Source organism: Squalius cephalus, assembly GCF_949319135.1.
Source record: "Squalius cephalus genome assembly, chromosome: 10".
Classification (NCBI taxonomy): Eukaryota; Metazoa; Chordata; class Actinopteri; order Cypriniformes; family Leuciscidae; genus Squalius; species Squalius cephalus.
The window spans coordinates 34589866-34611888 of record NC_137131.1 but is presented as its reverse complement, the minus strand read 5'-3'; the positions used below and the strand labels follow the sequence as shown (position 1 = coordinate 34611888).

The following is a 22023-nucleotide window of genomic DNA, read 5'->3' as shown; positions in this document are numbered from 1 at the left end:
AGTAAAATTAGAAGACATTTCTTGCAGATCCCCCCAAAGGATTCCTCAGTTTGCATTCGTTTTGGTTGCCACTTTCTCCCCATGCCTTTCTTGTGTTTAGCTGCATTGCACTCTCTGTTTCCGCATGGAAGCATCGCATAGTCATCTCGTTAACTCTTGAGAGGCCGAGGTCTCAGAAACATGTAGTCAATGTGATGCAATTGGGTTATTACGTCGATATATTTATTTTATCTTGCTTGGTTGAGTTAAAAAATTGTAACAGACAAGCTGGAAGAGAAATTATATTTGTGAGATCTTTGCCAACAGAGATTCCATGCAGCCAGTGTGTTTTCAGAGCATTTCAGAGTACTTATTTCGAAATAAAAAAATTAAAAAAATTAAAAAAAGATCAATTGTATTTGTTAGATTTGTTCATCACTCTTAACTAAATTCAACCTACGGCTAATAGAACGGTTTTTGTGTTTGTTTTGTTTTTGTTTTTTATTTATTTATTTATTACCCTGAGAAATAGCCCAGTCACGCTGCCTTGTCAATAATTCGCCTAAATAATTCACCAAAACTATGGGAAACTTAAATTAGGATTTATTAATATATTCCCGGATTATTTGAAGTTTTCAGTCATTTATCTTGATTTATTTATTTAAATTCAAAGGCAACCAATTGGAATAGCCGGAAGGGGGGTCTAAGTGCCTGAAGCGAGTTCTCTAGACCTGTCAATCTTGCCAGTGCTATCCAATCAACGAGAGCCGTACACCCGACTTCCTTGCATTTGGGGAAAAGACGTGGACGATGTACGCAGCACAGGGTAAACACTCGTGTGTCCTCGAGCTCTGAGGGAGGGACGGAGCTAACTGTCAGAGAGAGAGAGAGAGAGAGAGAGAGAGAGAGAGAGAGAGAGAGAGAGAGAGGGAGAGAGAGAGAGAGAGAGAGGAGAGAGAACAAGCGAATGAGAAAGAAGGCATGCAACACTGCTTTGCACTGTAATACTGGATTGTACTTCAACTGGAGCGGTTTGGCAGGTTTAAACACATCAAAACAGAACAAAGAGACAGACTTTACAGCACCATAAAAGAATCTGCAAAAGAAAAGAAATAAAGGAACGGAGCAAGTGAAATCGCTGCGGCTAAATAACAAAAGAATTGAGGAAGAACCACGTTTAATATTTTCCACTCGGAAACGGAACATACGATTGGACTTATTATTTTTAAGGGCACATTACAACTTCTTCAAGCGCCAGAACTTTTTTTTTTTTTTTTTTTGCGGGACAAAGTTTTTGAAACAAATTTTCATTTTTTTCTTTGTTTTTAAACAGAAAATACTACAGATTGAAGGGACTGTTTGACTTCCGAGGGGGTTTTCAACGCTGACATAAAACTGGAATGTATCGTTTTAATCATTCATATGTTCGAAATATATGAATGCGCAAATATCCAAGAGACGGATTTCGTCTTTCTCTTTGCTTTTTGTTGATGGTGTTTGCCAAAACACAAGCCAGACTTTTAAAGTTTGAATAATTCATGAGATATAATTTGCCTGCATTAAAAAAGTTTCTGCAAAAAGGGAGGGGGTGATCGGCAAACATATTCATAAGGTTAGCGGAATGGCCACAGCGGCATCCAACCCTTATCTAGCCAGCAGTAGTTTATTATCGTCCGGCTCGATCGTGCACTCGGACTCCGGGGGTGGGATGCAGCAGGGCAGTGCTGCGGTAACCTCAGTGTCCGGTGGGTACAGAGGAGACCCAACGGTGAAAATGGTACAAAGTGATTTTATGCAGGGCGCAATGGCAGCGAGCAACGGGGGACATATGCTAAGCCACGCTCACCAGTGGGTGACGTCCTTGCCTCACGCGGCAGCGGCGGCTGCGGCTGCCGCAGTTGCCGCAGCTGAAGCCGGATCGCCATGGTCGTCTAGTCCCGTTGGAATGACAGGCAGCCCGCAACAGCAGCAGGACGTGAAAAATAACTCGGGGAGAGACGATTTGCACTCTGGGACTGCGCTGCATCACAGGCCCCCACATTTAGGTCCCCACCAGACTCACGCGGGTGCCTGGGGTAGCACAACCGCTGCCCACATCCCGTCTCTAACCGGGAGCCAGCAGCAGCAGCAGTCCCTCATATACTCGCAGCCTGGTGGTTTCACGGTAAACGGCATGCTCAGTCCGCCGGGCAGCCAAAGCCTAGTACACCCGGGTCTGGTGCGTGGCGACACCCCGGAGCTCGATCACAACAGCCACCACCACCACCATCACCACCAGCATCAACATCACCAGCAAGCACACCACGGAGTGAACAGCCACGACCCGCACTCCGACGAGGACACGCCGACGTCGGACGACTTAGAGCACTTTGCCAAGCAGTTCAAACAACGCCGGATCAAACTGGGCTTCACGCAAGCGGACGTGGGCTTGGCGTTGGGCACTCTGTACGGGAACGTCTTCTCGCAGACCACAATCTGTCGCTTCGAAGCTCTCCAGCTCAGCTTTAAGAACATGTGCAAGCTGAAGCCGTTGCTTAACAAATGGCTGGAGGAAGCAGACTCTTCCACGGGCAGTCCCACCAGCATCGACAAGATAGCGGCTCAGGGCAGGAAGCGCAAGAAGCGCACCTCCATCGAAGTGAGCGTCAAAGGTGCGTTGGAAAGCCACTTCTTGAAATGCCCCAAGCCTTCGGCCCAAGAGATAACCAGTCTAGCGGACAACCTTCAGCTGGAGAAAGAGGTGGTGAGAGTTTGGTTTTGCAATCGGAGACAGAAGGAGAAAAGGATGACGCCCCCAGGAGTGCCGCAGACGCCGGAGGATGTATATTCTCAGGTCGGCAATGTGAGTGCAGATACACCGCCCCCCTCCATGGACTGCAAACGAATGTTCAGTGAGACATAGAACAGCATACAAGACTAAAAAATATTTTATATAAATGACTAATCTGATAAAACACAGACTATCATGAAGATAGCAAAGCATTTTGATACTGTGATTGTGAGGGAATATTGAGACTGCAGATGTGTTATATATTTTTTTCACAAGAAAAAAAAAATCACCCCTCTTCCTTCCCAAACCCTAAACCGCCCGCTAATCTTCTTCCAGGCCCTTAAATGTCTTTACCTAAAAGGTTGTGTCTGCTCTTTCTTTCAGGGACATTTTTTAGTAGATTACTTAAAAGATGCAAGTTTAACTGGGCCGAGCGAACCGGGCGACCAGAGGGTGACAACTACAAGTTCTTTCCACCAGGTAATTTTGGCGCATTAACTTCAACTGAAAAATATGAGAGATTAGAAATGAACATCAAAAATCTTTGCCCCCCCTACCCTGTTACACCAATGTCTTGTTTGAGAGGCAAAAGACGCAGGCAATTGTGTATGTTGTTATGGGACATTAAACCTCAAACAAAGGGATGAAATTCAACTGAAACAATGCGAAGAACAGTGGCATCCACGAAGCTTCCATCCAACTTGGCAGAGAAGACTGCATGGTTTTGTTATTATCCAAAAATATGGAATGGAATTTTTTTCTGGCCTTCCAATCCTTACAAAAACAACAAAAGACTGCCCTCAGTTTCTGATCTGCAAGATCACGTCTTTTTTGAATTTTTTTTTTTTTTTTTTTAATGTAAAGAACTGAATCTTACGTGGATTTTTGAGGACAAAATGAAATCAAAGATGACTTTTGAAAAGACTGATTATTCCGCAGCTGCACCTCTTTGAAAATCTTCTTTGCGAACATCCGTTGCCAAGTGGGCCAGAGCTGGTGCTGTGGATGTTTTCATGTGCTGCCATTTCCAAGCAGTATTCTTTGGTAGGTTTTAATAAACAAGACTATGTAAATCCGGCAATATAGATTCATTAGATCAGATGCTGATCGGAATTATTTACTTAATATTTTTCATTAAAATGCTTTGTTTTAATATTTTATTCGGGATACATACGAACTATTCCAAACAGTTATTTATTTCCCCCAGACTTGTGTAAAATGTTTTTTCCCCCTGTTTTCGTTGTTGACCTTATTTGTTTTGTTTAATTTTGTATTCTCATTTTTAAAAGAGCACAAATCTACACGAGCTGACTTTGACAGTAGGAAATAAGGGTATATTTTGATGTGATGATTTGATTGTAATTTAATTTCAGTAGTGATTCCGTAAGAGATGATCGAGAACAATAAATTTGTTAGAATGAAACAAGATTGTGTGTTGTGCCTAAAATCGTAGCTGTTTGTATTTTTTAGGATGCTCTCAGAGCAGTATTTAGCCAAATGCATTTTAAAATGATGACTGCTGAATATGAATGGCCTTATGTTTTGACCTGCAGACTAGAAATAACAAAACAAAACCTTTTTATTTGTATTGCAACAAAATAGAGATGTTTGCTTAAAATACAACCGTCCTATATATATTTTACACAATGCATTTAAAAAAAAAAACAAAAAAAAAAAAAAAACAGGTCAGTGTAACGTAGCAATAGTTTAGGCCTCGATGGGAAGCATTACGCACGAACTTTTAGCATTTCTATGTAACATTCTCTTCTTTGACAAACCAGCAAAAGTGTAACCGCTGTGAATTATACTTCAGTGTAGGCTGCAACCATTTTGTTAGCAGGATGAAATGTGTCGCTGTGGCAAGTAGAGATAGCAACGTTCAGTAAATCTCACGAGAGAAAGCCCAGAAAAGTTGACCGCTTTTGGAGGTGGAGTGTTTACATGTCACGCGCTTTTTTTGTGTACCTGCTTATCAACCCGATCATCGTGTTTTTTTTGGACATATTTTTATTAAGTGTTACATGGTCTGCTTTTTGCATCTATCTATCTATCTATCTATCTATCTATCTATCTATCTATCTATCTATCTATCTATCTATCTATCTATCTATCTATCTATCTATCTATCTTAGATAGGCCTATATATTACTAAAAAAAAATCTAATATTACACTGTATCCCCGTATATATCCTTGTAAACTAAAACACGTGTTTACAGGCTTGCACAGCTATGCATATCTTTTTATCGTAGGCCTATTTTTAGCATTCGATCAGTCGATGTGTTTAGGAATAGCTGAATTGTATATCATTTATTTTATAAAGTTCTCAGCAATTGAATTTATAATCAATTTCGCGTTTGCTACATGTGTGATGACCTAGGTATGGAATTTTATTAGGCTATTATTTTTATTATTATTATTTCCCGATTGTCGCAAACACCATCTTATATGCTACAGATTCTCTGTTTTGCTTGTTAAAATAAACCAGAATAGGCCTACCTAATTTCACAACAGATTGCATATGCCCTCCAGACTTACAAATAGGCCTGTAATATAAGTCATATCGTAAACTTTAGCCGGTATAAACTTGTCATAAACTGACTTCATGTTATATACCAAACATTATTCATGTAAGCCAAATATTGGAGATGAAATTATCCTGAGCTAGGCCTCATAAATAAAACGGACGAAGTGTGTCGTAAGCGGGCGAAAACGACAGTGTGATCGCTTCAACTTTTTCTTAGGATGTCTATTCAGCAAAACTCGCAATTCCCTCTCTCTCTCTCCAAGATTTAAATTTCGCGGATGAATTCCCATACACTAGTTGCTTAGCAACTAAATTCAATCAATGTTATAGAAGTATGCATCCCTTCTCTTTGTCCCCAAATAATAAGGGTGCTAGTCTGACATTCAGACTGATTTTGTATGACCCGAGTTAAAGAAATGCTGTCATTGAGAAGTAGGTTAAATTTAATCATAATTAAAATTTAGAGGGGAAAACTGTTGGGGGGGAAATCAGCTCATGTGTATGATTGGTGTATAAAGATTGAAATATCGAGTTGTTTCCAGTATTGTTAATTAAACAGATTTGGAAGGAATATGTCAAAAAAAAAAAAAAAAAAAAAAATCTTTGGGTTTTTTTGATGTCCGATGACCCTGTTTTCCTTTTAGTGAGCAGCATGGCATAGTATTTTAATTAACTAATATATATATATCATTATACATTTTAAGAAACAGATATTTCTGTAGTATAGGCTATAGCGAGGCCTGGAACATGTTCAGCAAGCAGATGACAAACTGCACTAAACTCCATAGTCTATATGTCACATGACTTACGACCCACGTGCTCAGATCTACCCCTTGCTGATAAAATACTAGCAACAACTGCTATGATTTTTTTTTTTTTTTTTTTACTTAGAGTCCAAACCGTTCTACCTCAAAAAGTATTTGGATTTTAATTGCAGCTCAATTTATTGTTAGCCTTTTAGTTTTGTAGCAATAATGGTAGCCCTTCATAAATAATCGATCAGTGCTCGTACACGTGCAGGCTGCAGCCACATTTAAAATATTTTCTACCCCCACGTTTTAGCCCAAATAACATTTATTTTATTGCATTTATTCTTTCTTTCCAAACCTTCTAGAAAAACTACAATGTGTCACTGTACACCAATAGGTAACCAACAACTCTTAAACTAAATTAAGTAGCCTAGCACTAATATAGTTTTTGTATTTGTAACAGTAATATAGCCTATAACTTTTGATAAGAAGCTTCATGCGTTAACTTGACCAGTGTCTAAAAAAGTCTTGAGAAATTCAGAATATAGTGGCCTACCTCGATAATACTAAACGCTAACGTGTCACACGCCATAAACTTTTCAAGAACTCACAACGAAAACAACTACATCAGTGAGTTAATAAATAAATAATAGTCTATATATTATATAATCTATTAATAATAATAGAGTGGATGGCATTGCACAGGGAATTATGTTTTCAGTGTACTATCATAAAGAATTGCTGTAGTTTTCTAAATAGCCTACTAGCTATTCATAAATGTAGGCTAATTTAGGGCCATTATAACTTGTCAATTGATTTTAAACGCTAAGTCATTTTTAACGGGATATCGAAATTCCAACTTGAACATCACAAAGAATATCCCAGCCAACAGGATATTTAAATGAAAAACGTGGCCAACCGAACGAACGAACACACACTTATTTTGATTAGTGTTCAAAAAGTTAATGTCCATGTAATCGATGAGGTTTTCGCACTTGATTGTTTACAATCTATCTTTATGCGAACATGCCAGACTTTTCGAGTTTAATTTTGTGTTGTTGTTAATTGTCGTTTTAAGGTTTTTTTTTTTTTACCCCCTTAACCCTTCGTGCTGTGCACATGCATAATGCTCTTACATGGGACATTTCTCAGTGGGGAGAGGTCCTCCACACCGTCTTTGTTAGTCCATGTTCTATTGTCATATTGCTAATAAGCAGCATTGTTGTATCTTTTAAACATCTGTATTGCTCTAATCCAAAATCACAGCATTTTGCTCATCTTGGTATAATTCTTTGTTTTTAAATAAGTCATTTGCCTTTATTTACAAATTGTATCGAATTACAAAATTATTCTTTCTCTGTGAAATGTTTTTGCTACTGTGTGTATAGGCGTATATTGATTATATTATTTGGACTATTATTAGTGGTTCTCTAAATAGCCGGTCACTTAACTTTGAACGAGGAAAAGTTAGGAACGCGCATGTGGTCTTTCACGGATTTAGGAATTCTGCGTTGTAAAGTATTTATTATTGTTGTAATTTACATATATCTATTTAACATACTGCTTACACATGGAAAGTTGTATTAAGGCAGAACATTTTAACGATAATAATGATGATGATGATAATAATAATAATAATAATAATTATTATTATTATTATAAGCAAGCTTGGTTATCTTAAGGTAACAGCTGTATTTGCTTAAATTGTCTTCGAATTAAAATGTATAAATAGTTTATTTAAAATGGTTATCAGAGCAGGCTCAACTCAGCCACCGTACAGTAATGCAGTTTAGACTAACTCAGAACTCTATGGAAGTCCCCAGTTGTGCTGTCTGGAGGACCAGCACTCCCAGTCACTCTCTCCCTCTGGAGACGCACTGTAAACGCCGTTCATGTTCATCGGGCGCAGGTGCTACTCCCCGCAAACCAGTGGTTACATTTCCATCAAATGCCTCCTGAAGTCATGTGAAACAATATCCAGACAAATTTACTCAATGCTCAAGCCACACTAAGCCACGCATGTAGTGTCTTTATTGTTAAGTTGCTGAAAAGATGTGTATTTACTATATATTTTGAGTACACATAATATATATTTACACTTCATTTTATCATCAGTGCATTTTATGCTATTGGCGTTATTCTGTGTATTAGATCAATTTAATATTATTAAGAAGCAGTAGGCCCTATTTTCCCCTCATTGCTGTATAGTAACGATTTGCATTAGGCTTACTTGTATGACGTCTCATTGAGATCCCAGTCTGTTTAGACAGAGAATATTGTGCAGACTTAGCTGCTGTCACTTGGGTCCCTGGTGGTGTCTAATGAGTTCTTACGTGCTGAGTGCTATGCCGTAAATGAATGATAATCCAACACAAATACGTAAATAATTATGTATATGCTCTATTCATAAATAGCACTGAGGGCAACATTCAAAAATCGTGGTAAGACTGGACCATCCGGACCACTGGTGAAACTGATCGCTCCGGATCATATGCCCAAGCGGTATGCAGTGCGCGCTGGGCACCGCGTGCCCAAGAGCGCGAGAATAGAGCTTAATGAAATATGTATGCAGAGTGACGTGACGTGTGGGGTTTCCTTTCTATAGAATGAGAAGTTCAAGGCGCTGTGCTTTGAGGGACAGACAAGAAGACGGACAGGTGAGGGAAAGGGCCACTGAACTAGGGTTGAGTGTAGGCTAGTTGAATTACTTAAAATAACCTCCAACCAGTTCATAAACTGTTTGGCGACAACTAACAGGAAGACCCTAAAAGGTTTCTAATACATAGTAGGCTACATACGAATATATTTAGTAACAACAAAGCACCTTTAATAATAATAATAATAATAATAATTATGTAAATAATAATAATAATGTAATCTACATACATTTATTTGCAAATAAATAATAATAATAATTATTTTATTATTATTATTTATTTGCAAATAAATGTATCTAGATTACATTAATATATATATATATATATATATATATATATATATATATATATATATATATATATATATATATATATATATATATAAATTGTTAGCCTTCTAACATTTAATGTAATTAGGCTAGCATTGGCCAGAATGAGCTAGGCTATAGGGTTCTATAGCCTATACGTTTGGTTTATAGGTCTACTCGACTATTCTAAAAAGACTATATAGTTTTTTCACATAAAATGTCAATAACATTTATAAAATCATTAGTAGTAGGCCTAGTAGTTTTAATAATAATACAAATAATTAATAATAATATGTGCCATACAGTATATAGCCTATTGATTGATAAAACTTTTTTGTTTTTGTTGACGTTTTTGTTGTCCGTCCTATAGCCCTGCTTATATTTTTTTACACTAAAACCAGAAATATCTATGATGTTGGGAACATAATTTTGTGGGTTGACTTCTAAAAAACATGAAGGAATTCCCGTGTTTTTCTGTGTGTTTTTTTTTCTTTCCTTTAAGTCACCGCATCCTTGTGAGCTCAACAACCCGCATATAGCTCTACAATCTGCGCAGCTGGGCGGAACACTTCCACGGCCCAACAGCGCCATCTGCTGTTTCGCACAGAGGCTTTATATCACAGTCAGTTACTCACAAAAAAAATGTTCCAGGAGATGTTTTCTCTTTCACACATGAATTGGATACTAAAGGATTACTATAGGCTACTTTCAGAAGTAAAATGGCACTTGTAGGCTACGATAATAGGCGGATAAGACTGATAGGCCAAACTGATAGCTATATTTTCATATTAGGCCTAGTTTTTCGCCCAAAAGATTCTCAACTTCAAATCTTGAGAGCGAGAGACCCCTACACGTTTTACTGCGTGACAACCTATCGAAAATCCATCTGATCATGTCTGGTTAACCGAAGCATTAGGGCGTTATAGCACTTAAATGGTCCTTAATCTCTACGGCAAGTATAATTACAGTTATTTTAGTTATTTTACAGTTAGTAAACTGACGAAAGCCTCCGGCCACTCGTGAAAATATTTCATAAAGCCCACAAAATATCTGTGAGACACAAACAAAATCACATAAAATGAAATGTAGCCTACATTTTGTTTTGTTTTTTTGTTGGATTTTGTGAAAGTTATTTATCGTTTATTTTTATTTATTTATTTTTTTTAAGTTTTATTTTATCGTCCACTTTGAATTACTACAAGAATATTACAACAAGCAAACCTTAATTTTAATTAGGTATATGCGATATCATTTAGTATGACCATGTGATTGATTGTTCTGGGGAAATGTTGTCAATGTCATTTTGGTTTGTTGTTAGAAGCTATATTATTTGGTTGTAGGCTAATTGTTTTTTGTTTTTGTTTTTTTTGCCCTTTAACAAGTTTTACAAGGAGCATTCATCCCCACACCACCATCAGCTTGTTCTGTCAAAAATATATGAATCTAATAATAATTTACTAACATAAACAATATTGTAACTAATATATAAATATATATATAGTGTTTATGGTTTATTCCCATTTTCAGTGGTAATTTCCAATTCCACAGTGTAACTTTGTATTTGTCCCAGAGTCTCTGATCTCTGTGCTTTGCAGCCCCCTCCCAGACAGAGGATAATTGGAATTCCATTAATCACTCAAATCCATGGCTTCCACATGCCGTCTGATCACAAATGTTAAGTTGCCACACTCTTGTTTGAGAGGAATAAATTTAGCCTGGATAAGGATGGATGGCGGTGATGTTCGGGCGGGGTGGGGGTGGGGGTGGGGGGGATCAATGGTCCTCAGGGGTCTGGTGACATCTCCAGCCACACGCCTGCCTTTGCATCATGGCGGCCCGCCAACCGAGGTCAGCTATCCCAGCAGGCCATTCACTTTAGCAGCAGTTACCAAGGTGACAGCATGTCAGAGCTTTGGCTGCTTGGTGCGGGCTTGTAGGGAGCTGATGCATCACCTTCTTGATGGATTTGTCAATAGTGCTTAGACCAGGTGGGGGCAGCAGCCCGCATGACACCCACTGCCCCAAAACACACTCATGCGAGCGGCATCCCATCCAAAGACCATACCTTGGTTTGGATAGACATGTGCTTTCCTATATACATCCATTGATTAAGCAATGTATTTGCAGCTCTTGGACAAGAAGGAAGATGGAATTACAGTATCCTCAGAGGCCCTGGGAGGGGGGAGGGCAGAGGAGCCGGAAGAGGGGCTGTTGGGTTCAATGTCTCATTAACCAGGTAGGGATTTAGAGCATAGAGCATAGAGCATCTGAGCCATCTTTAGCTCAGAGGGTTGCAGTGTAACCATTTATAGGTTTCAGGGTTTAATAGATTACTAATAATTGGACCCACATATCCTAGGTTAGGTATTAGTGCCTGAAGCCAATAATTAGATCACTGTAAACGGATGCCACAGCTCTTTTGCTTAAACAGAGATCAGTAATGGAGCACTGGAAAATCTTTTCCAGATAAGAAAAGTAAGTGTGAGAGAGCAAGTGAAAGTTTGGTTCAGTGGGGTTTCTACATGGTACATAGCTAATAAAACAGAAAACCCTATAATTGATTGCTTTGATCTTGAAAAAAAACAGTCTTGTGGTGAAATAAAGTTGTCCATACCCTAAATGGCTTCTGTAACTCTTTTGAGAAGGGGAGATGAGGATAAAAGGCTCAAAGGTGCTCTACAGCAGCCCTCATTAGGACAACTCAGGTGTTGGAGAGTTAACTCCTGGTCACTCATTCACCACCCCCAGACGGCAGAGGTTCAGCTAATCCACTCAACATTGGTCAGACGGACAGCGTAAACTCACTCACCGAGGGTTTGGTACGAGAGTGATTAACCTAACATCAAAGGTGACCTGCCAGAAACACATGAAGACGAAGAGAAGAAATGGAGAAAACTTGGTTAGACATCTGTAGTGCACTCGCAAGCATTGTATGTGCAAATTCTCAAGTCATTAAAGGCTTTACTCTCAGAAATAATAGTAATTAATTGGTGTAATACACAAAGGACATAATTATCTTTTTTTCTGTACTGGCACATATTTAATTACCCGTAATTGTTCCCCAAGCCTCGTTCAAAAGGGGTGTAGACAAGACAATCATAATGCATTATGCTCTAATCCTATATTTGGTTTTGCACAGAAGATATCACTATATCAAAGAATATATACAGCGACTACTTCACAATGCTCAAACAAAAACATCTCAGAACTCATTTTCAGGTCAGGTTTACATCATCAGCAGATTGTCTTATGTAGAGAGCATTATATATGTTAATAACTGCCAGATTTATCCCTTTTCTCTCACAGACCAAAGAACAAAACTACTGATTAACGTGAATTCTTGTGAAGTGTGGCGATATCTGAGAGTGTTGGGAGCTAAATTTGCCCCCTGTGCCGAGGGCTGAGGGCAGATTCGCGGCTCCTTGAACACAAGATGGAGTTTAATAAGTAAACAGAACAGTGAGAGGACAGACACTCTGATCATGGGCCCGTTCGCCCACCCCGGCCCCCTGCAAGCCAGGCGAGCTGATTAGCTCTGCCGATTGTACCTAGTAATTGCAGTGCCTTGACCCCCTCCAGGCAAATATTAGATTTTAGTGGTTTAACCTTTGCAGTCTACAGTGGGTTTAAATTGCCTGTGCAGATGTTGGCGAGCCCAGCGGTAGCCGGAGAGCCAGTGTCCTCTCATCAGCGGATGGAGATGTCTCAAGACTCCCTGTCCTTATTATCCCTGTCTCATTTAGAGCAACTCTTTATGTCTGATTGGTAGCATCATTTCACCGATATCATCGCTGGAATCAACTTTGTTGTTTAAAGTGTTTATAATTGTGTGCACCAAAGCTGCTGTGCACTAGCAATTATTACATGGTGCGCAAGCATTATGAACAAATCCCCCAAAGTTAAATTGTTGGTTCAAAAAGGGATACTGTGCTGGGAATGTATAGTTAAAGGTATAGCAGAACGAGGGGGTGCCCCTTGCAGGGCAAGTCCATTAGCAGGAAATGTTCATGAGATGAAGCGGTAGGAAGTTTTTCTAAGGTTAGTCTCAGCTACTCCAGAGGGTCGTATTACTCCCGTCCTGTCTGGGGTCTTGAACCTCTTCCTCCCATGTGACGGGCAGCTGCATCCCACGGCCCCTTTCTCTGCAATGTGTAGTAATGGTTTCCTTCCTGCACTCGCCACCGGGACCCTACCTCAGACGCTTACCTGGGGGAAAAAAAGACAGACACAAGTTGAGGGAGGGGGGAAAAGACACTGGTCTTTTCATCCATGGGAAGCAGGGAAGGAACCCTTCAACTTGTCTGAGGCTGGAAACCCAATACAGCCGCTCCACTGGTGTGTGTGTTAGGGGGGCTGAATGGGCCTACAAAGTGGTTCCATCTGAGAGCGAGAGAGGCTCACACAGGATACTGCCTACACACATAACGCAAAGCTGACAGATCCATGTTCTGATCTATCATTACTGCCCTTGTAAAAAATATTGTGTCGATGAACAGAGGTGCACAACATGAGATGGATGAGATAGAAATACACAGAGAAAAAACAGTGCAAGTTCTGGCTGTAGCCCCATGACCACATAAGCCTGCAAAGGAGGCATTAGCAGAGCTGGCAGAGGCAAAGCACTTCACTGATCTAAATCGCCCCCATTCTTTCTTATCAGCAGTGTGTGGGGAGCAATACTCAGGTAGCCCCCCACAGGCCCATCGCTAAAAGCCCTAATATCTGTGGACGTCCGTGGCCACAGCCCAATCTGCCACGGCGGTCGATTTGTTTCACGCACTGCCAGAAGTGCTTTGTAATTAGGCTGATATTGATGAGGCCTGATTCCAGCAGGTAATCACTGGCAGTTCAGCTTCTCTCCGCTCCTCAGCAAAACGTCTCTATTTATTACAGAGCTTTTGCTATCAATTAAAGGCCACTCAAAGCACGGCTCTTTGATAATCAGCCGGATGATTTCCGTGGCTGTCGGAGGGCAGATATGAAATCTGGACAAGTATTCTCCACGGATGCCTTAGGAGCATTACATTTAAACAATACTGGAGAATTTTGGCATTGGAAAGGCCTCGCTTGAAGGACTGTTTCATTAAAAGTCCATTTCCTAAATAAGCCTGTTTTGAGAAAACAATGTAAACAAAACAGTGATTTCCTAAGAGCAGGCTCTGCCAGGGTTACGCTTTCGTGCCTTGCTTTCGCTTCTGCATACTTATTATTTAGGCTTAGTTGATTGTGTGTGCGCTACATGTGTGCGCATCGTACCGCTCCGTCTGCGTCCCTGGGCCGCGCGTGTTCTGTGTGGATTACGACTCCCCTGGATTCTGTCTGTGTCTCTGAGGAGAGGACACCATTTGGGCCCCACTCGTATCCTCCGGCTGCCTTTTCCAATCACTGCCTCTCTACCTCTTATTTCTCCCTACAGATAAGCAGCCAATCAGTGCAGGTGCTAGTTCATGAAGGGTAGGGGCATAAGGGCGGGTTCCATGGCCCCGGGGCATGAAAGGCGCACTGGCACCCATGACAAAGACACAAACACACAGATACTCACACATTTGCACCCGAACGCAAGTGTGTATTCAAGGGGGAAAAGAGAAATCTGTTGTTTTTCTTTCACTCTTTCACCACCCTCACTCCCCTCCAGCTGTTGTTCCTTAGTATCGATCAATGGTGCTCCCTGCATCGGAAAACAATTCATTTTTTGATTCATTTTTGTAATGTCAGCCTGTGTTGCGCCTTCCTAAATTGTGGTTATAAGGAAACGGGTTATGAGTACAAGTGAAAAAGTAACTTTTATGCTAGATGGTTAAATAATAGCCTTGCGACTGTATATTCATTGCTATTGAAATAGCCACTTTGCATTTCATTATGCAAACTCACTAGAACACATTTGTAGTGTTTGTCGCAATATTTTCTTTGTCTTTTTTTTTTTTTTAATAAAGGCTTCATTTCAAAAATCTCTGGACAGTTGCCATTTACTTTGGCACTGGCCCCGAGTAAACAAAATCATTAGACCAAGTCTTAACAGAAAGCATGTGCTGTTTGTCACCACTAAGATGTTTTCACATAAATCCCTCGTGAATGGAATGAGAGATACAGCGTGCAAAATACTAGAGGAAAAGCAGTTTTAAGCAGACTGCCCCTATGGCTGATTGTGTCAGCCACAATGGACGCTGTAAGCAGTGTGAAAGCTTTAAGGTGAAAACGACACACGCTGTGAGATGTGCTTATCCCATCACGAGCCAGTAAGGATATTAGGAAAAGCATGATGGAAATTATGACTGGAATAAGCCTACATCTTACCACTAAAGCTTAAAGAATCCAGGCCCATCTCTCTCTCTCGCTTTTCCCATTTTCTTCACCCTCTCATGCCCTGCCACTACTAACCCTTTTTTTTTTCTTTCTGCAGTTTAAAACTGTATTTCTCAAAAAGGCACTATTCCCACGTTTCAGCCTGTGGAATTTGCTATTCCTTTCTCCTTCTCTAAAACCACACAGCTCTTTTAACTTTCAAAGAATTTTCTTTCTGGACTACAGCCACTTTCCAAAATTCCAGGAAAGGAAGAGGACGTTTATTAAACTTTTGAAAGGACAACAAAACCATCTTCACGAGAGAGTGGTGAAGTCATGCTGTGCAGTTAAAGACAATAAAGCAGTCACACTTTGTTGGTCTTCCAATAATAATTATGACATATTGCATATTGCATCATAATTTTAATTACAATTATTTCTTAAAAGAAAAGAGGTTACAGAGAGACGATTCCACTTGGAATTAAATCGGGACTATTATTGATATACTCACATGAATTCTTATTTGAGCTGTTTTTGTCATTTAAACATCATTTAAAATGATGAAAAATAAAAATATGATTAAATAAATGAAAAAAAATATTCAGACCTCTCCACTTCAAAAACTTCTAGTGACTGGTCACATATATATTTTTTTTCAATTAGCCTAATTGAATTTCTGTTTATTGAATTTTATCAATTGTGGCAACAGTTAACAGTTAACATGGGCTCAATCAGAATGTGGAGCCAATGAAAAACATTAGTTTACAAAACAGTGTTGGTCCAATTGAATACTTTAAATTGTAGTAGCAATTTTATTTCTCACTGTCCCAAAAGAAAAATATATGAAAAACTTAAATACGTTAAGCAAAATACAGAACACAGACAACATTGACATTTTATCACATCACTTTATTAACAAATCAATTCCAACACAGGACATTTGGTGAAAATACCTTATTTAAAATATGGAAAAACACTGAATTCAAGAAGACTTCTGCATGATGTCTTGATATGGTGAAAAAAACCCTTCAAAATTGACACTGCATAGGTTAAAAACCTGCAAATAAAAAGGTCCTCCTTAAAGGTGAAAAGGAAGATCTTGACAGAGAAAAAGGAGGCAAAGAAAAAAGAACAGAAAACCACAGAAGACTGGTGTGCAACGAGTGGTTTTCAATGTCATTTTGTAAAAGTGTATTACATTTGCAAGTGTAAGTGGTAAGCCAGCTTTAGAGCATTAGGAATGGGTGTCTCAACTATACCATGGTCCTGTTTCAACTATATGTTGAGACAAAAATGCACCTAATTTTTATGAGCTAATTGTGGAAAATATAAACTGCTCATGAATATGATTGATTTATGATATTTTAGTACACAAGCAAAGGACGTATGTGAAAAATCACTTTGTTTCAGCATCTAGGTTTTGTGTAGTGATGAACAAATTCTATAACTATACTATTGGAACAGCAAGTGTTTTAATGTTTACAGATTGGCCTCATTCACTGCATTGTAAGTTTTTTGTTAAGAGTTGTAGCTGTTGAATGTGGAATATTCCTTTAATTTAATGAAATTACCATTTTGACACTTCATGTAACTGATATGAAATGTGATTATGACGTGTAAAAACAAGTCACAGAGAATGTTAAAAGTGTTTACATCTTAAAAATTCTCCAGTCTTAAGCTGTAGACCTTTGTGACGTTTGACATTTTTCATATTTGCGAGGGTGGCTCACAGAAACACCTCCAGCAGGAGCGTTAGCCCTGAGTTAGCTGAGTAAGGCCAGAGCTAGCATGTGATTAATGTGATGCTCACTAACCCCCATGGTGAATTGGAGACCAGGGGTCGAGTCTATTTTTCTTTGTGAACGCTTGTGGCTAAACCTGAGCACAAACGTTGTTCATCATTGCGCCACATTAGCTCACCAGAGCATTGACTGGCACAAACCAGAAGCGTGTGTCCCTTCACTTTGATTAATGTTCAAAAACACTCACTCTAACTCTATCATGAGTGAAGACATGGCATCCATTAGAAACAGTGCACACATACATATAATATAACCCCTGGAATAAATGTTGGCCTTTAGCTTTGCCCTCTCCTCTCTTTTTCATAGAAAATTGTGATGGAGATGTTTTATTTTTATTCATTAGGCAGTCTCACCCCGAACATGCCCACTTCCAGACAATGTAGTATGTGAAAAGTAGTATGTCAAATGAGATGTGCAGGTTTCATAAAACAGTATGTGAAAAATACCCAGATGACCTGCTAGTATTCTGATTCTGAAATGCACCTCTGACAGACATTTTACTATCCAATTGTCACAATTATGTTTAGTTAGTTTCGTTTTCATGGACTTTTAGTTTGTATTCATCTGTTGCCTGTTTCCTTTGTTCAATTTCCCGCAACTCATCAGTTTCCATGGACACTCATTAATTATAACAGCTGTTTGTGTTGTACATGCTGTTTTGTTGCTGTTTCTGCACTTTGGATAATCTGAGTCTACTTTTTATTTAAATAAAATAACTTATATTATTGATCTTCTCTGCCTTTCGTCTTCATCATCAGACTGGCAACGTTACAGAATACCAGACAAATAAAAGTATTTTATAATGGATCTTGCTTCCATTAATGTCACCCCAATGGGGTGCCCCTACAAACCCAACGGGGCAACGATTTTTATTTTTCAGGGAGGTAGAGACCTGGAGGAGTATGTGGAGGATTTTGTCGATGTCAGCCACCTCGCCCAGTGCAACGACTTTGTGCTTACGAAGGTTTTTTTGGATCGGACTGGACGACTGGCCGAGTACATCAACTTCGGCCTCTGGGTCAGCGGATCATTTACGGTGGGTGAGATAGAAGAGGATCCTACCGCCAGCGCCCAGCCATTCCATGCCACAGACATCATGCCTGAGCCTAAGCCCACCATAGAGCCAGAGCCAGCAGCCTCGTCTGTCCCGGAAGAGAAGCATGAGGTCACGTCTGTCCAGGTGTGTGAGCTGGCCAGTACATACCTGTGGAAATTTTAGTGGAGCTGGAAGAGGAAGAATGGCTTATAGATTGGAATACAGAGACAGCGCTTCCCACCCACAAACCTTCTGTCACTGGTCCCCTCCTGCACAAACATCTCTTTATCACCACTGGTCCAATCCAGCAAAGATTTGTCTTCGTCATCGCTGCAAGTTCTGTCCAGCAAAGTGTTGTCACCACCATCCCTTTCTATCAAATCTGTCAACGCACCCAATCTTCCTCTCACTCCACCAAAGCCAGCCATTCACTCGGCCCCGCCTCCGCTGGATTCCTTCAGCCTTTCGGCTTCGCCATGCAACCCGGATCCGCCTTGGGACTCTCAGTCACCAGCTTCGCCGTGGAATGGGGATTCCTTGGGGGAGTCCTCAGCTCCACCTCAAACCGTCGACCAGTCGGCTCCAGCCTGGCTCTTCGCTCCCTCAGCTTCACCCAGGACCTTCGTCCCTTCAGCTCCACCAGACTCCCTCGTCCCACCAGCTCTACCAGGATCAGTCGTCGCCACACCATTGCCACGGACATTCGGTCTGTCTTCTGTGCTCCAGCCCTCCACCACTACGGCTCTGTCGGACTCCTCCATCCCTCAGTCTTCACCAGGGTACTTTCTCACACCAGCATCACCTTTGTCCACCGGCCCCCAGGCTCCACTTCGGCTGCTCGTCGCCGGGATTCCGCCTTGTTCTCCAGGTCCAGCGACATCGCCGGGTCTCTCAGTCCATCGGGCGTCGTCTGGGTCTCACCATCTCCCTGCGTCACCAATGTCAGTCGGGCTCAAATTACCACCTTGGCTCCTCTCATCACTGCCGCAGTGGATCGCCTCCATCATGGCTGTCTCCTGGGTCACTCTGAAATCTCGTCGGCTGCCTGTACCACCCTGGATCCTACCACCATCCACTCCTCCATGGTTCCTTCCATCATCTCCACCATGGCTGCTACCACCATCAGCTCCTCCCTGGTCTTCTTCGTCTGTCTGCCTGCCCCTTTCACCAGCCCTTTGCCCTCACATCTCTTCGCCCACCTCCAAAGTCCCCACCATCCCTCCCTCATTTCTTCTGTTACGGCGCAAGGTCGCACCTTCCAGGAGGGGCGTTATGTCACAATTATGTTTAGCCTAGTTAGTTTTGTTTTCATGGATTTTTAGTTTGTATTCATCTGTTGCCTGTTTCCTTTGTTCAAGTTTCCTGCCACTCATTAATTATCACAGCTGTTTGTCATTGTCTCATTATCACTGTGTATTTAAGTTCCTCTGTGTGCTCACTTCAGTTGTCCGGTATTGTTGGTGAATTGCGTGCTACACGCTGTCTTGTTGCTGTTTCTACTCTTTAGATAATCTGAGTCTACTTTGAATTTAAATAAAAGGACTTTTATTTGATCTTCTCTGCTTTCCGTCTTCATCATCGGACTGACAACGCTACACCAATGAGGCCATGGGAGAGGATTTATTTTTATTAAAGGTTGATGTTTTAGGTCACATTACAATTACTTGGCATATATGTATACAGATATTAATACTCAACATACAGCATGCAATACTTTTTTAACAGTTTAAAAGTATAGGCTAATTCAGAACATACTTTGACAGATGCTTTCAGATGCAGTTTCAGTTGTAGTGAACGTTAAGTAATAAGTTAAGTTTAACTGGTTCATATTGATCACAATAGCACCACCAAGGATTATGGACTTTATATTAACTCCCATCAGCCTTGATTGTAACAGCTATAGACCTTGTATGCCAGAGAAACAAGCACGCAGTCATCTTTAGAATTTTATCTTTGAACTTCCGTTTTTGCGTCAGCCCTGTATATTTCTATGGTGTCGCTGTTGAAGAGTAATTAGCTGGTGAAGTGGATTTACTTATTAAGTTAACAAAAGTTATAATGAACATTGTAATGTTTGAAGCTGATCTCATAAATGTCAGTAGAGTAGGAAGATTTTAAAATGAGCGGTTCATTCATAAATCATTAAGATCTTACCTTCATGCTGAGGAAGTACAAGCCGGAGGACAGAACACAACGAACGCGGCGAGGAAAAGGGCCAGGGCTACATAAGGTCTATAGTCCTTAAAGTGCCCCAATTATGCTATTTTAAAGGTCTCCTATAACAGGTTTAAACAACAAGTTTGCATCAAAGATCAAAAAACACTTTCATTTTCTCATAATATACATTGCACATCACCACATTTTCCAATGATTCTCAAACAACTGGTCAGATGAATCAGTCTCTCTAAATCTCTCCTTTCCGGGAGCCTGCTCTGCTTTGATTGGTCAGATGGCCCAGTCTGTTATGATTGATCTACCGCTTACAGTGCTTATCGGAAACTACACACCCATTACCATAACTGAACACAGCTGCTTAGCAGAAGTATTAAGCAGTAAGACTGTGAGTTAGAGATTTAGTCGGAAAACTTGTAAAACACAAGACTACATGTTTTGAACACCCAGTAGAAAATACATCAATAATTATTCATACTTGCAGGTTGTGATTCTGAGGTGCAAGCTGGTCCAAATAAACTGGGTACTGACACATCTTTCAAGATAAAGCGTTTTGCGAATCACGCGCTGCACAGTCGTCAGTAAAATGATGTTTGAGGGCGGGTGAAGTTGTTCAGACAACGTACAACATAGGCGGGCATTATGCAAATGTCATCTAGTGACATAAAACAGTCACAAAGTAGAATTTGAATTACAGACTGGTTAAGGCGGTTCCAGAGCCCGTCTACGGAGAGCCTTGGCACTTCCTATTAAAGGAGACATATCATGCTTTTAAATCGTTCCTTTTTACATATAAATCATACATTTGTATTCTATATAAAGCGGAACTGCAATGCTTGGGTCTGAATTCCTCATTATTATAGCTCCACAGGCCCATTTTCTACCCCTTTTCTGATGTGCGTCTGAGAGCAACTCGTTTTGGTGCGGTCTCTTTAAATACAATTGAGACACTACATACCCCGCCCCCTCTCCAGGATGCAGAGGTGACACTCGGTTCAACTCCACCCCGTTCGGCCATTTTTGTAGTTTGATAGCAGAGATACGATTATCTAGCGGCACAGAAACTTTTTATTCACACGTTATTAACAAAATGTCAACAACGGAAGACTTGTCCAGCCAGCCTTACATGTTCGAGCCAGAGTCGGAGCCGGAGCAAGATGAAAATGAAGACGACGAACCTGCAGAACAACGTCTTCATATGGATGTATCGCAATGATGTGTTACTGTATTTACACATGAAACTTTGGTCTTCCGACCTTTTACCACCGTGTCGATTTATTTTGATTAATATGTGCGAGGGAGAGAGAGCAAGACAGCGTCTAGTTTGGAGACGGTGTCTTGTTTACACTTTCGCCTGGCTCCGACGAGAGAGAGAGTGCGTGCGCGCGACCGGGTCTCTCTCTCTCTGCTCGTTCTTTCAGTTAAACATGCGCCCTGTCACAAGCGCCGCAGTTCATCTAAATTAGACGGTGTAATGAAGCGTGTGGGTTACTACATCCAACAACCGAACATTTTAACTTTCCCTCTCGTAACTTCTGCATCCTTTAGCTTGGACTACAAAATTGCAGCGAGAAATAAAAATGGCGGATTGCTCGAAGTGTTGGGCTGGAAGTCAATGTCCTTATTTGGCAGTTCCGCTGCAAATACTGTGACGTAATAGTTCACAAAACGTCATAGATAACAGAAAAATCGGAACAGGTTGAAAAATAAGGCCAAAACAGAATATAAAGATATCAACGAAGC

The 22023-nt window shown here is 40.5% G+C and overlaps 2 protein-coding genes across 2 annotated transcripts in view; both read left to right on the top strand.

Annotated features, from left to right (window-relative positions):
• Positions 1 to 22023, top strand: part of nck2b (NCK adaptor protein 2b) — a 469107-nt gene that overhangs the window by 299252 nt on the left and 147832 nt on the right. The gene's annotated exons all lie outside the window — the stretch shown is intronic.
• pou3f3b (POU class 3 homeobox 3b) lies at positions 946 to 4403 on the top strand. Its single transcript, XM_079884950.1, has 2 exons — positions 946 to 2821; positions 3134 to 4403. Exons 1-2 carry the CDS (start codon positions 1601 to 1603, stop codon positions 3245 to 3247), a joined length of 1335 nt encoding a protein of 444 aa, XP_079741076.1. The 5' UTR covers positions 946 to 1600; the 3' UTR covers positions 3248 to 4403.